The sequence below is a fragment of the Chelonia mydas genome, chromosome 3 (genome assembly GCF_015237465.2).
Source record: "Chelonia mydas isolate rCheMyd1 chromosome 3, rCheMyd1.pri.v2, whole genome shotgun sequence".
NCBI lineage: Eukaryota > Metazoa > Chordata > Testudines > Cheloniidae > Chelonia > Chelonia mydas.
This window is the reverse complement of record NC_057851.1, coordinates 189,046,327-189,061,988: the sequence shown is the minus strand read 5'-3', so window position 1 is coordinate 189,061,988 and position 15,662 is coordinate 189,046,327. Positions and strand designations below refer to the sequence as shown.

General features: G+C 41.6%; 1 protein-coding gene across 16 annotated transcripts in view; it reads left to right on the top strand.

Moving 5' to 3' along the window:
* Positions 1-15,662, top strand: part of EHBP1 (EH domain binding protein 1) — a 322,570-nt gene that overhangs the window by 270,339 nt on the left and 36,569 nt on the right. For 7 of the 16 annotated variants that reach the window (XM_037896082.2, XM_043543993.1, XM_037896091.2 and 4 more), the window contains 4 exons: positions 5,409-5,536; positions 8,186-8,324; positions 8,476-8,582; positions 11,621-11,744. In XM_037896082.2, the coding sequence (XP_037752010.1) occupies positions 5,409-5,536; positions 8,186-8,324; positions 8,476-8,582; positions 11,621-11,744 (498 nt within the window). The remainder of the gene's footprint in view (positions 1-5,408; positions 5,537-8,185; positions 8,325-8,475; positions 8,583-11,620; positions 11,745-15,662) is intronic. The other 9 variants (XM_037896085.2, XM_043543994.1, XM_043543990.1 and 6 more) reach the window with 2 other exon arrangements.

Genomic DNA, 15,662 nt, shown 5'->3' with positions numbered 1-15,662 from the left:
GCAACTTGTCGCAAAAATATTACTACAATTGGCCTTTGACGCCTCCAACAGATCAGCTAAGTCCATCTCCATGGCAGTGGTGATACAATGGGTGTCGTGAATCTACTTGTCAGGATTCCTGAAAGAGGTTCAGTCTACGATGGAAGATCTTCCCATTGACAGCACAAAGCTCTTTGCCAAAAAGACCAACACTTCCCTTCATACCCTGAAGGATTCCAGGGCTACCATCAGGTCACTGGGAAGCTATACACTCTGGCAAGAGAGACAATTTAGTCCTCAGTCCCAGCATAGGTCATGTGCGGCTCAATACCAACCTCAGCATCATTACCAGCCGCAAAGAAAGAAAGGGCAATTCCCAAAATGCAAGCTGTCGGGCCCACAACCTTCATCCCAACCCCCTGCATCTAAGCTCCACTTTTGATGGGCATGTTGAGGCGCCACAAGACCACTCCCCCCGACTGATACAACCAACATCATTGTACACCCATTTGGTCACCGATCAGCAACGTTTTGCAGTGCCTAGGAATCCATAACATCAGACCGATGGGTCTTAGAGATCGTCCAATCCAGGTACTCCATCCATTTCACCTCCCTACCCCCTCCACAACACCGTTCCCCGTCCCTCTTCAAGGACCCTTTTCACTGAAGTTTACTGTTACAGGAGATAGATCTCCTCCTCCAGTTAGGAGCCATTGAACCACTACCTCAACATCTACGAGGCAAGGTATTCTACTCTAATGCCCCCAAAGAAAAGGAGGTTGGAGACCCATATTAGACCTCAGAGCTCTCAACAAGTTTGTCAAGGCTCAGAAGCTCAAGATGGTCACCTTATCGATGATCATTTCAGCCTTGGAACTGGTAGACTGGTTTTTGGCCCTCGACCTCCAGGATGTCTATTTTCACATCTTGATCCTACTAGCTCACAGATGATTTCTCAGGTTCACTCTGGGACATGATCATTACCAATATAGAGTCCTCCCCTTCAGGCTCTCATCGGCTCCTGGAGTATTTTCCAAAGTTCTCTCAGTGGTAGCTGCTCATTTACTCTCACAAAGGATAATGATTTACCCATACCTGGACGATTGTATCCTCAGAGCCTGATCTCTCCAGGAGGCTCACCAAGTCATTGATATTACGATACACTTGTTCACCGTACTGGGTCTACAGATCAACACCCAGAAGTGAACCCTCACCGCAGAGCAACGCCTGGAATTCATAGGTGCTGACCTCAACACCCTACAGGCCAAAGCCCTCCTAACCTTCAACACAGGTTCCTGTCCCTGATTTCACTCATAGACACAGTTCAGTGCAGCCCACAACTACTGGCCAGGCTCCACCTCCAACTCTAAGGACATATGGCAGCAGGCATGCCAGTGATACCGTATGCCAGACTCCGCATTCGATGCCTTCAACTGTGGTTCAGTTCAGTTTACAGACCAAATGGACAGGTTGGACAAACCCCTGTCACTACCTATCAGGATTAGGAACTCCTTAGATTAGTGGAAGGACCTGGCCAATGTATGCAAAGGGATCCCCTTCTCGCAGACATCACCATCGTCGCTCCTTACCACCAATGCATCACACATAGGGTGGGGCGTGCATTTAAATGGCCTCATGACACGACAAATGGTCACCTGCAGAGATATCCCTCCACATCAGTCTCCTCAAGTTGAGAGCAGTCAAGAACACCTGTGTCCACTTCCTACTGCTGATTGCAGGATCACACACAAAGATCCTAACAGACAATATAGCCTACATGTTCTGCATTAGTCAGCAAGGGGGGATCAGGTCACCTCCCTATGTGAGGAAGGAATGAGATTAAGGAACTGGTGCATCTCCCATGACATCATTTCCTCCTGGCCCACAGAACTCAATAGTAGACAGTCTCAGTTGCAAGTGGGAGATACACCCATCTGTGCTACATGCCCTCGTCACACAATGGGGAACACCATCCATAGACCTATTTGCCACTTACCAGAACAAGAAATGTCCATGCTGCTGCTCCAGGGTGACGATGGGACAGCACGCCCTGGACGATGCCTTTCTTTTCCCATGGGATGGGGACCTTCTTTACACCTTCCCTCCGTTTCCTCTACTACTGAAGGTCCTACTAAAATAAAAAGGGACAGTGCTCATGTCATTCTGGTCGCACCTACCTGGCGAAGACAGACCTAGTACCCTTACTTGGCACAGGTCGCAACGTGCCCATCAGTCTCCCTCCCGGCTATTCCTTGCCTCCTCTCACAGGACAAAGGACGTACTATGCATCCCAACCTGGGGATTCTCTGCCTCAAAGCATGGCTCCTCAAAGGTGGTTCCAGCACCTAGAGAGCTCCAGCTCCAGGGAAGTACAAGAGTTTCTATTCCACAGTAAGAAGTCCTCCACATGACACGCTTACCTGCAGAAATGGTCCAGGTTTCAATTTGGTGCATGTCCCAACAAATCTGCCCAACATCCACATCTCTTCCACACATCCTAGACCATGCTCTGACCCTTAAAAAGTCAGGACTATCCCTAAGCTCTCTTAGGGTCCATCTAGCAGCTATCAGAGCTTTTCACCAACCTCTAGAGGGGTACTCAGTGCTGTCACACCCAACCACAAAACAATTCCTCAAGGGTATAATCAAATAAACCTCTTCCCTCAGCCTCCACTTCCTACCCCCATGTAGGATCTAAACCTAGTACTGAGAGGGCTGACTAGACCTAATTTTGAACCCATGGCCACCTGTTTGCTGACATATCTATCAACGAAAATGACATTCTTGATAGCAGTTATCTCATCCAGAAGAATAAGAGATAGCAGCCCTGATGGGCACATCCCCGCTACAAAGTATTCTTTCTGGATTATTCTCAGGGCGCATCCAAAATTCATCCCCAAGGTAACCTCTCTGTTTCACATGAATCAATTGATTCACCTTCCAGACTTCTATCCCACATCTCACCAAGGCAACAGGGAGGTTATACTTTATACCCTCGATGTCAGGAGAGCCCTGGCCTTCTACCTTGACAGGACAAGGGCCTTCAGGAAGTCCACTAGACCAGTGATCCCCAAACTGTGGGGTGCACCCCCTAGGGGGGCACAGAGGAACATTTTGGGGGCCCAGTGGGGCCCAGGCCAGCCCCCAGGGGTCGAGGAGGGAGCACTCTGCCCCCAGCTCCACTCCAGCCCCAGCTGCAGGTCCAGCCCCACTCCCGGCCGGGGCCCCTGGCTCTAGCTCCTGGCCCCAATTGAGGCCTCGCTCCTTGCCCTGCCCTGCTCCCACTGCCTGCCCTGTTCCCAGCCCCGGCCCCCAACCACAGCTCCCAAGGGGGTGCAAACCAGGGAAGGGAAGGGTGAGGGGAAAAGTTTGGAGACCAGTGTCCTAGACTTTTCTTCTCCATTGTGGGAAGATCCAAGGACTCAGCAATATCAAACCAAAGGCTCACTAAGTGGGTCTCGAATTGCATCAGACAGTGCTACCAAATTAGCAACATGGACCTTCCATATTCAGTTTGTACACACTCCACAAGAGCGATCTCATCCATCGCCTTCTTCAAGAATGGTGGGTGCTCCACAGTCCACCCACCTCCTCTCTACTTCAGAGTTCTTGTCAATGACTCTGCAGCAGAGAAGGAATTGAGGGGGGTTAGCCCATGCATGCTAACTACACTCGTGGGGACAGCGCATGTGTGGGCCTAATGGACCCTGCTACTGATGTTCTGCAGCTCAGGGACACAAGCACATCTACAGTGGAGCACTCCTAGGGACGCATCTCGAAGAACCATCATTATTGCACAAGGTGAGTTACTTCTTTATACTTGGGAAGAGAAGGCAATTAGGAATTGCTTATGTTATGTCTCCTAACCTAGTGGTTCTCCAACCTGTCTTTCTGTTGACCATTTTTGTAAGAGAGAGATCCTGTTGGGGACAGATGGATGGGATGCACATGCACATGCAAGGGGTCCTTTCTATTTGAGATCATCAGTGACTTGATTAACTGCTGAACCCTTCTTCTTTCCATAGAATTTTAGGCAGAATCCATAAATGAAGTAAAAGGAAACTGGTTTGAGAACTTTTTTTTAAAATGTGGAAGTTGTTGATTTTAAATCCTGCATCAACATTTGTTAATGCTGCTACCATTTGCTGCTGTGAATGTATTTTATAAAATGTGAACACCTGTGTATTATGATTATTGTATGGTGTTTATGTATAAGTGTATGCACTCAGATGTCAGGCTGAAGTATGGACACCGTGCATCGGTGTGCCAGAGAAGAGTGAAGCTGTCCTTCATCACACCCCGTCACACCACATTTCTGTAGGAGGCAGGCAGACATTTGGTTGTTAACTCCCCAGGAATATTTTGGGGAACAGGATGTCCGGCACTGTTCACAGAGCTCCACGCCTTAAAAGGAGTGGGGTTAGGAGATGGATTTGGCTCCTGTAGAACACATGTAGCAAGCGCTGTTCTGCAGTGTGCTCACCCCAAACACGACTTGCATGCATAATGCCTCCAGGTGATGCACCTCCTCCTCCCTACCAGTGTGACTATAGCTCACAAAATTGTAATATATTCTATTAACATCTCTCTCTCTCTCTCTCTCTCTCATATATGTGTGTGGTCATATGTGTGGTTGGGGGGGGGGTGTGTGTAAAATGTGTGTGTACGTACCCACACCACTCACATACAAAAAAACTATATACTTTACATGTAGTCAAATAAGCATTAATGGGAAGTGAAATATTGTACCTATGAACCCTGATGCGAAGTCCATAGGAATTTTTCCAGTGACTTCACTGGGGGGGTGGATGAGGCTCCTGAAGATTTTATTTTTTTATGGAGTAATAAAAATGTTTGATTTCACTCCTAACTCCATTATATTCCATAATTTATAACAAACATTACTAGAAAGATGGCTTTGTTGTTACTCTGGTTTTAAAGTTGAGAAGCTGTGCCCAAGGAACCTTGTGTTAAATTAATATTATTTGTAAACTTGAATGGCTATCAGAACCTAAAACACCTGATGAATTTTTAATATTCCATCTTAAAGTAAATTGTTCTCTAGGAGTTTTTATATATCAGAAGGAGAAGCCAAAGTATGTGTGTACTAGTTGAGAGGAACTTAACATTTTGTCCAGTTCGTGTGTTTATCATTCACTACTTTATAACATAGTACAGCTGTAATTGATGGTGCTGAGCCAAGTGCTAACTTTCTTTAATGTATGTTTTTAAGAAAACGGGGGAAATGTTTGGATGTGTGACACACACAGATCTAGTTCAATATGTGCTTCAAAGATCTTTTTCTTCTCGGTTTTCACTTTTTAGTTTAAAATGCTGGTACTGCAAGTTCTGTCAAACTGATACATTGTTGTAGCAACTCTCCATTTAAATGCCTCTCACTCTGTTGTACGTGGTATTTGCATATTTAGCAGAACAAAACAGTAAGTTGGTGGATTTGAAGCTGAAGAAGCTCCTAGAAGCTCAGCCACAGGTGGCAAATTCACTCTCCAGTGCGGCTCAGAAAGCTGTAACTGATAGCTCAGAGCAAGACATTAAGGTAAGTTTTGATTAATGCTTTTATCTCAGGACCTGTGTGTTCTGATCTCTGTTTTGTACTTTATGATGAGGAAAATAATTTCTTATCAAATCCATCACACTAAGAAATGCAGAGAATCTGCAAGGCAGTGCAGCTGCAGAGTTTGCAGTTCAGCGGGGTTTTTCTGTGTATTAATCAACACGTTTTCTATTTATATTATGATTTTTTTTTAGCCATACTATCGCTGTAATTGGCTGGCGTAATCGTGAGATCTGTATGAACTCCTCTAAATTCTTACGGTTCAGCTTACCACTTAAATCTGAAATGAAGGCATAGGAAGAAACAGTGGACCCAGTCTTGCTCCTGATGAAGTCAGTGGCAAAATTCTCATTGACTGCAGTGAGAGCAGAATTGGACACCACATATTTTTCTTCCCTTTCAAGTCTGATCACCTGTTTTGCTCAACCAAAACTAGAATGTATTATGTTGTAAAAATGTATACAGGTCTTTGGAATCTGGAGGTGAGTGATTCTGAGAAAAATGAATTTTAAGACAAGTATATATGTTACATGCTTTGTCAATCTTTAATGTACACCATTTTAACATACAGTACATACCTCTGAGTTTTCCATTTCATTTTCTTAATTAGGCCCTTTTAAGTTATTACAACTAAATAAAAAATAGCCTGTGCATGTCATTAATATCTCTATGGCTTTGGGGCACTTCCAGTTGTGTATAACTTTTCACCCACCTGCAGACTGTGGGGACAGCACTGCTGACTGAAAGGATTTCCTTCCCCAGATACAGAGATGCTTTGAAGTCCCAAAACAATGACTTTCATTGCTTTTCCCTTACACTGTCGGTTCCTATAAATTGGTGATGAAAGTGTGTGGCAGCAGTAGAGGACTTTCGGTCTCTATCTTTGAACAAAAGGAAGCCTGGATCAAGTCTGATTTTTGCGTTCAATTTAGCTTTCTGCAGTGGATTTAATGCAAAATGAAGCTGGCCCAAGAATAATACAATGGATTGAAAAGGCTAACTGAATTAGTGGGCTTAGAGGAATACATTTGTAAAGTGGCAGAAGTCCCTAGTCATAAAAAGGTTTCTTAAAATGGGATTTACTTGCTAATCACACAGATATTTTAGCATGTTGCCAGGCCTAAAAAATTAGCCTTGTTTGTTTATTTTGGTAAAGACGTGAGTTCAGACTGTCAAATAGCTATTGTCCTAACAACAGGAAGACACCTTTTATTTAAAAGCAGAATCATAACAGCCCAAAAACGTACATCTGAAAAGACATACATCTAATGAGTGTGATACTTTTTTAAAGCTTAGTTCAATAAATGGCACACAGGCACCTTCATTAGGGCAATTTGATATCGGCTAACCTGATGAAAAGGGTGTTTCTTTATAAAGCTTTTCTGTATTAATTGATTTTTTTAAGTTACTCCAACAAAAGGTGCAACTTAACAGCATGCCTTTGTGTATGTCTTTTTAACGAAGAGTTTAAAAATGGTATTGCAAAGAATATATGGTGTCCATCTGTTCTCATGGAGCTTTCTGCATTGAGTTGGATTTGTGTTTTAATAAAATGCAGTTTACACGTTTATAAATGAGGCATTCTGTGTTTGTGGAAAAGGATAAACTGTTACCTTCCCTTGAGGATTCTGTATCCCAGGCCTCCTTGAGGCTAGAGAATAGGCCATTGGAGAACTCCCTCATTACTGATTGTCTCAATGCAGAGGAAGGGCAAAGTCTTGGTAGCTTTTGATAACCAGTTTCAGCATTCAGCAGGCTTAGCTATTAGTCATGCATCTTAGCCTTTCCCTATTTACTTTCAAAACACTTAATAAAAATAATAAAAGATTAGGTATAAAATGAAATATTTGTTTGGTACACAGCACCTCGGTATCTGCAGTTTCCACACATTGCAGTGGTTCAGTCTTCTGGGATATTTCATGTTGATAGAACCATTTGAATTTGTTACCAGTATTAACATAGGAAGCTCTGGAAAAGATAATTGTAGTTTCCTTAGCTGTAAAGGGCTTACTTACAAATCTGGCTTTGGAAAGTTATAGCTGATGAAATGCAGTTCAGTGGGATAGTATTATAATCCTACCTTTTAGCCTTCATCCAGCATTAGTGGTTTATCTCAATGGGCATAAAATTAGAAACTAGTTCTTCTTGTCATACAAGTCTGTGGGACTATACAAAACGATAGAATTCTTTACTGGGCAGAATTGTGAGGGAGAAAGACTAAAGGCAACATGCTTTTAAAGTGATTATAGATCATGTTTAGGAGTATACACAGTGCAGGTTGGCACTCATGTATACCATGCAGGACGAATTAAAGTTGTAAAAGAGTTATCTGTCATTTAAAATCCACATCACTCGAAGATATTGGTCATAGTTAACAGATCTCGCTGTTGAGTAATACAGAGTCCTGCCTGATGATGCCAAACAAACCAAAACAAATCACCACCAAAAAAAAGTTCATCACTCTGCTTCTTTTTCAGCAGCTGATACTTTTATCCCACACAAACAGCAATGTGAGTTGTGAAATTCTCTGCAAAACCTGCATTGTGTTCTGTCATTGAAACATACCTTTCCAATGTGTGACTTCACATTTGTAAACAAAAGAATCTGTTGTATGTCTTGTTTTTCTGGCAGAATGGAACAGAAGAACATCGTGCTGAGCGATTACAAAAAGCAACAGAACGTTTTAGAAATCCTGTTGTGTTCAGCAAGGACTCTACAGTCAGGAAAACTCAGCTCCAGTCTTTCAGTCAATATGTTGAGAACAGACCAGGTAGGAGAAAATATAAAACCTGTTTTCCCATCTTATGATTTAATAATATTTAACAATAAATATATTAAAATCCTGATAATGTACGTCCACATTTCAATACACAAATATCAAGCTTTATAATAATTGTACATGTCTTTCCCCTTTTTTCAAGAGATGAAAAGGCAAAGATCAATACAGGAAGATACAAAGAGAGGAAATGAGGAGAAGGCAGCGATAACTGAAACTCAGAGGAAGCCATCAGAAGATGAAGTGCTTAATGTATATTAATTTTTTGTCTGGTTTCATGATTGCTGATAATTCCAAACTGTATGTGGAAATAGTGCCTTTATTTGTTAAAATGAGATGTTAGGGTTTTTTAGATGTCAATCTCCAGTGCATTCAAAGCAGAGTGAGAGGGGTGCGCTGTTGAATTAGTCTGCAGTGTGGTGATAATTGTCAGATAAAAAAAAATGAATTTTTCAGAGTTCCATAGCCCCGGCTTCCTTGAGACATTTCCATCAGGGCACTTCCCATAAAGAGATTCCAGTATTGATCTACCGGGAGGATTTTAATTATTACAATAGCAGATACCGCAGAGCTGCAGTTAGAGGGAAGAGTCACATGAGACCTGCTAGAATTTCTCAGCCAACCCACTTTGTTGGCTTGGGTTAATGGGTGTTCAACCTTTCCATTATCCAGATCAGCCGTGAATTACTAGCTGAATGATGTTTGCATTAATATAATATATATGGTAATTTCTTCACTTAATTAACGGGGAGGTTCAGCTCAGTAGGGGTATGGGCTGATCATGTGTAAAATTGATTTGTGAGGGAAATATTTGATAGACCGCAGGGAGAAAGCTGCTTTTGATGGACAGCTGCGGGACAGAAGCAGGAAGAACAAGTTTTAACCTGAATTTTTTGACTGGAAGCACAACATAGTCTTTGATGGTGGTCATATGTTGCTGTCCACAATTTGTCTAAATGTGTTCATTCTTTTTGCTGAAGCAATTCGGTGCCAGTTAGAGAGTTTGTAATGCTGTGATACCTATAGTAAATCACCTAACTTCTTAGCAATCTCTCAGCTACTTTATTAGCATAGTTGTGCGTTAGCAAAGCTGGTAAGGTCTTGCTCAGTGAATTCACATTATAAATGCAGATAATACACATGAACACTTGGGATATTTCATCCTGACACAGCATTTCTTTTCATCTTCTAATAGCATTGTGAACAATTCTGCATGCTGACATTAGTGACATTTTTATACTGTTTTCAATTAATTTTAGTTGAAAGGCAATATATTTCACATATCATACATCACTTCAACTCGCCCACACTAATTCTCTTGTTCATGGACTCCACTTAGAGGCTGTCTCTCAGTAATTTTGTTGTGGCTACAAGACAGGTGAAAAAAAGTTTCCTTTAGAACTGATGCTATTTGCTGGTGTGACCGTAGTGTGTTGCAACAACATGCCTATTTCACCAGGTGCCCAAGATCTTAAAGTTCCAGACTTGTTACATATAGTTGTGGGACTTATGCCATCCTCTCAGACCTTCACAGTGAATTTATCTTTATTTGCAGTAATACCCTGTTGTAATGATTGTTATCCCTATTGTCTGACTGTGAAGCTGTACTGACTCTTTCAGCAATATTTAGTGAGAAACAATTGAAAAAATTCAGTCAAATTAGTTGTGAGACTCTAACTAATCCAGCAACAAGTTAGCCAGTGATAGGGAAATACAGATGATAAAAGAGCCTGCATTTTCCCCCCTATTCCCAAAGGATAATGGCTGTAGGTATATCCCTTTGCAAAGGACAAGAGGAATCTGAAAACAAGCCTCATCTGTATTAAGCTTCTCAACCTTAAAACTGTCTCAAAGAGCCTTGGGGAGAATTCCTGAAGGCTTATTGGTGATTATGAAGAAAATGTGGAGGAACCGTCCCTGAAATAGCAGTATTCTCCTTCTAACTTCTTTTGCATAAATACCCCTACTATAATGTATCAGCACTTTTATGTCAGCCTTTTATCTCAGCCTCATCTATACAAACATTTCGTTTGCAGCAAGATGGGATGTGAATCTACCTCTTGCTAGCCTGTCACAGACTAACTCTCTGTGTGGACCCTGCTGACGTACAGTAATAGTTCGTTAATGTACTTTGATCAGGCCCTAGGCTAGCAAGAGGTAGATTCACACCCCAGCTTCGCACATGTAGACGGGCCCTAAGAGAATGTCCCAAATCAAAATAGTGATCCAAAGGCAGTTGAACTCAATCTGGCCATATGAAAATAACTTTGGGGTACTGAATGACCACTCTCTACATCCTAGTGAGAGATCCAACTATTTTGTAAGTCAGGATTGTTCACTGAGGATGTTTGTGGAAATTTTGTGAGATTCGTGAGGACCAATATATATTGTCCTTCAAGACAGTGCTGAAACATGTAGGATACAGAGGACAGACTTGACTTTTTAGTGCTATATAACTTTTCTGGTATGAAAACGTTTTAAAGTGATTTATAAAATCTACATACAGGGGCTTCATTGCAGTTGGGGATTAACAAAACTGGGAAGGAGGAGCAGATCTAGTTTGTAGTCCCATTGCATTTTAGAGACTCCAGTGGATTTTGACGCCACCTGTCAGGATAAGAATCACGGCTACAGTAATTACCAATACTTTTACAGATCATTGTTTAACAGGGCAATAGCCTGCAGTAGGGGAAAACTGAAGAAGCATTACAGCCTAGTCTGGTGAGCGTCATCAGTAGAATTGACACAGAGGAACTAGATGCAAAAAGAAAGGAAGTTTTTGTTTTTCTAATCCCAAAGCCCACATTTTGCATTGTCACCAAGATGCTCTTGTGATGGTTCTTTCTCAAAACATGGCCCCTAAAAGTTAGCATTTTAAAGCAAAATAAAAACTGGATGTAATATAAATCGCACATAACATATCAATGTAAATAATAATATAAATAGTACCTTTGGATTATTGCTCCAATATGTTCTGTATTACAACAGCTCTTACTTAGAAATAAATTATACAGAATTTCAAAAAAATCAGGTAGTTTAAAACTGCAAAATCAACATCTAGGCACTGAAATATTCTCTAAGGAAACTATGCTTTTTAAAAAAAAAAAAAAATAGTGCACCCAAATAATGACATTTGGCAAAATTGCGAGGTTTATAAAATGTAAGTGTTAGCTTTTTGGTAGTGAGCACGATATTTGGTTGTTTAGGTAAGTGTCTTACTAAGTGTTTGAGGAAAGGAAAAATGCAACTTACAAGTGATGTTTTTTCTTCTTGTTTGTTCTCTTTAACAGAAAGGGTTCAAAGACACCAGTCAGTATGTTGTAGGAGAATTGGCAGCACTAGAGAATGAGCAAAAGCAAATTGACACCCGTGCCGCGCTGGTGGAGAAGCGCCTTCGCTATCTCATGGACACAGGTACGGTGCCCAATTACACTGTAAACAGTTTTGGCAAATTGAGCGTTCACAAACTCTTATAGAGTTTTGGAAGTGTGAATCTTTGAAGCCTGAATGTTCAGCAAAACTGCCTTGAAAATAAAAAGGCTGCGATTTGCAGCCACCTCTCTGGGCCCTGGTGATAAGAGTGCCTTCATGGGAAGTGATAACTTACCCTGATACCGTGTGAGCCAGCACTATTGAACAGTGTGCTCATCCATGCAGAGTTGGAATACACATCTGTGCCTCATTGATATGCCACTGCTAAAAAAAAAAAAAAAGTAAGATCTTCACTGTGCTACTGATTCAGAGGAAAAAGAGGAAAAAAGGAAAAAAAAGAAAAAAAAAAGGGTTTGGCCAGCTAAAGCCATGTACTGCATGAAACAGAGCACAGTACGTGGGGGGAGGCTCCATTGACGAGATCACTGAAATTTGAGAATATTATCTGGTTACTGATGCTGCACAATTTTGTATTTTTATTTTTTCTTTTCAAGAGAGCAGGTTTTAAAAAGTCTGTAATACTTTGTGTTGCAGGTGCAGTTGAAAGGATTAAAGTATATAGTCAGGTTTTTGTAAAATGCATTCTGGTTGCAAGTTCCCGTCCACTGTGAATGTTAGATTGGTATTAAATGCTGATTATCATCATGGATGGGGAAGGTTTAAAAGCATCATGCGGTTTGGAACAAAGAGTACTTCAGTATTCGAAAAATAAATAGTGCTTACTGTAATTCAGAAAATACTGATCCTGCCTTAGAAAGATAACACTGTTGGGAAGAAAAGTTAATTGCTGCACGTTATTTTGTGGTTAAGTTATCTTTATATATGTATACAATATTAATACCAACTTAAGGTCTGACTTTAACTTGGAAAGCAAGGTTATGTAGGGGTAAGCTAAAAATTCAGTCAGATGTTGTTATTAATTTATACTGTTGTATAAAGATGAATAAACTAAATTAAGTACCATGGCATGAAATGGGGATGCAATATCTGTCCAAAATTGTAGGGTTTTTAAAAATTTATTTATTTCCTAACATACCTTTGTTGTTTGATATTTTTTTTTAATTTTAAAGAAAAAAAATTTCACACACAAAGAATCTGTCTCCCTATATGAGTGTACAAATTAGAACCCTGATCCGTCAGCAGTTATGGGCTTTATTAGTGCCTGGAGAGTCCAGGACACTGCTTTTTGTGATGCTATAGAATTAATATATAAATATGCTATCACACACCCTTGTGTGCATTCTATTTGTGTGTGTGGGAAAGAAAGAGGGAGATTATTTACTCAGAAAGAAACTTATAGAATCATAAAATGTGTGTCTTGAAACAGTTTTTAAAAGGCAAGTGAACTCAGAGCATCTCCTCTGGACATATACTGTTTGCATGCACAGTAGCCAGGTCGTTTAAATCTAATTGTTCCTAGTCCTTGTTGTTTTTGTTAATATTTTAAAAGTGATTTTTTCTAAGCTTTAAAGTACAGAAATTGTTACTAGATTCTTCAGGTCCTGGACATAGTGAAATGGACTTCTGAAGTAAAAACGAATATTACTTTGTAAGTGTCCCAGTGTGGGATGGCAAGTGTAGCACAGAGTGGATTTACATAGCAAAGGTGTATAGGTTTATAACTGGGATGCTGATGGGGCCCCCTTACCTATAGGGGTACAAATGGTGCAACTATAATGAGAAGCATTCTTTTGGGATTCTTGGTCTATTTGCATTTCGCTATCAAACTTCCTTACATAATGCAGTTCTACATTTACATAAATGGTTTGACTAGTGCGGGGTGACAATTCTGTATTTGCCTTCTCAGAATAACAGCACAAATATGGGGGGTGAGGACACATTTCAAGACGAGAGATCTTGCCTGCACTTACTTTCATAGCCTTTAAAGCAGGGCTTCTCAAGCTTTTTCAAACTGTAGATCCCATTTGAACAGTATCAGCTCATGTACCATCTCCCCTTCCAGTCAATATCCCATTTGTCATCATACAACATCCCTGGGGAAGCTACAGAAATCTCTGACATGGACAAATAATATTAGGAAAATGTTTGTGTTGTTAACTGTCTTTAGTGTGATATGACCTTTGTGGGGGGGAGAAAGCCACGGTCTCCGTTTGCTCTTCTTTTAAAATTCTGCTCCACTGTGTTCTGTTGTGCCCTGGACATGCTTCCCTGCCACCTGTTCCTAGTCTCCCTTGCTTCACTGCAGATACTTCCCTACTGCCTGCTTCTCTTCTCCCACTCCTCAGTGCATACCCTTCCTCCTGGAGCCTTGTGATGGTGTCTGGCAGCTCCAGTCTTGTTGGTGGCTCTGTCCAAAAGGATGTCTCCGTTTTCCTCACCCATTCCTCTTAATGGAGTGGCCCCTAATGGAAGCAGCTAGGCAGACTGCTCCTCTGCCTCGTTTCCAGCTTCTTTTACAGGTGTCCAGGCTTCTCTTCTTCAGCTCCTGAACGCCTACAAGAGAATCTGGAAACAAGAAAGAAGAGTCAGCACCAAATGACCAACCAGTGTCCCATGGACCACCAGCAAGTGCTCTGTAGATCAAAACTTGAGAGCTGATGCAGAAAAAATTACCACAACCTGATAGGGTACAAAATCGCTATATGGAAGATGATTGTTGATCTTTTGTGGGCTGTGGAAATTCTATCCTAGCCACTGGTACACATGTTGAGAAAACAGTGTTGCCAATTCTCACCATTTCATTCTGTCTTGGTATTTGGTGTTTTTCTTAAAATCCCAGCTTCTAGATTCAAGAGATCGCATGAGAACCTCAGCTCTCGTTTTTTTTAAAGTACTGGGGGGAAACGCTTGAAAACATGAAGTAAGTGTACGCTAGAGGTTCAGAACCAGAAGACAAATAAAAATAACCCCACATTTGTTGTTATTTTTTTTTAATATCATGATTGTGGAGGCAAGTCTCATGATTTTTAATGCTTGGATTTGGCAATACAGGAGACACCTTAGGAGAGCGGAGTTAATGTAAACTCTGGGCATTGCAGCCCACAGGATTTTCTAGTAACTCTTCTGGTGGTTCTGCCAGTGGAGAAAGTAGGGACATTGTTTGCCCATCCCCATTGTCTCTGCTGACTAGGCCTTCTACCCTTTTTCCGTGAAGTTTGGCACTGTTCTTTATTAGACGTCCTTCAGGAAGAGAGCTCTCTTTCCTCCGCCTCCTCCTCCTCCTCTTAGGCAACAACGGTTTTATTTGGGACAGTTAGTACTCTTTATGGCCACCTGGCGATTCTTCGTTTTCCTACCTACAAGCTCCATTTTATTGTTCAGTCAGGGAGAGACTGTTTCAGGCTACATCTTCTTTAAATATCCATTCTGGCTGATTAACATGCATTTGCCATTCATCTGCCTCCCATTCCTACACATGAGGTCATTAAAGTGGAGGGATCAGTCCCTTTTCCCAAGCAGCATTCCATGTGACACATTTACTCTGGTTCAGTCAGATATAGTGACTGTGCCTTGGAGAGTACAGGCTTTGGTGACTGGAAGAATTCCTGGTTTTTACCAAAGGGGAATCACCCAGGGCTGATAAAGCATAGGCAATCTACCCATGGGTAGAATCCCAGCTCCTGGAAGCATGTGATTGTAATCTCAGTTCACTTTTTCTTTAGGGCTTGTCTACACTTACCAGAGGATCGACGCTGCGGCGATCAATGCATCAGTGGTCAATTTAGCGGGTCTAGAAGACCCGCTAAATCGACAGCCGATCACTCTCCCGTCGACTCCTGTACTTAGAGTCATAGACTATCATAGACTATAAGGGTTGGAAGGGACCTCAGGAGATCTTCACCTGATCAAGAAGAGTAAGGGGAGTCGATGGGAGAGCATCTCCCGTCAACGTCGCGTAATGTGGACCCCGCGGTAAGTAGATCTAAGCTACGTCGATTT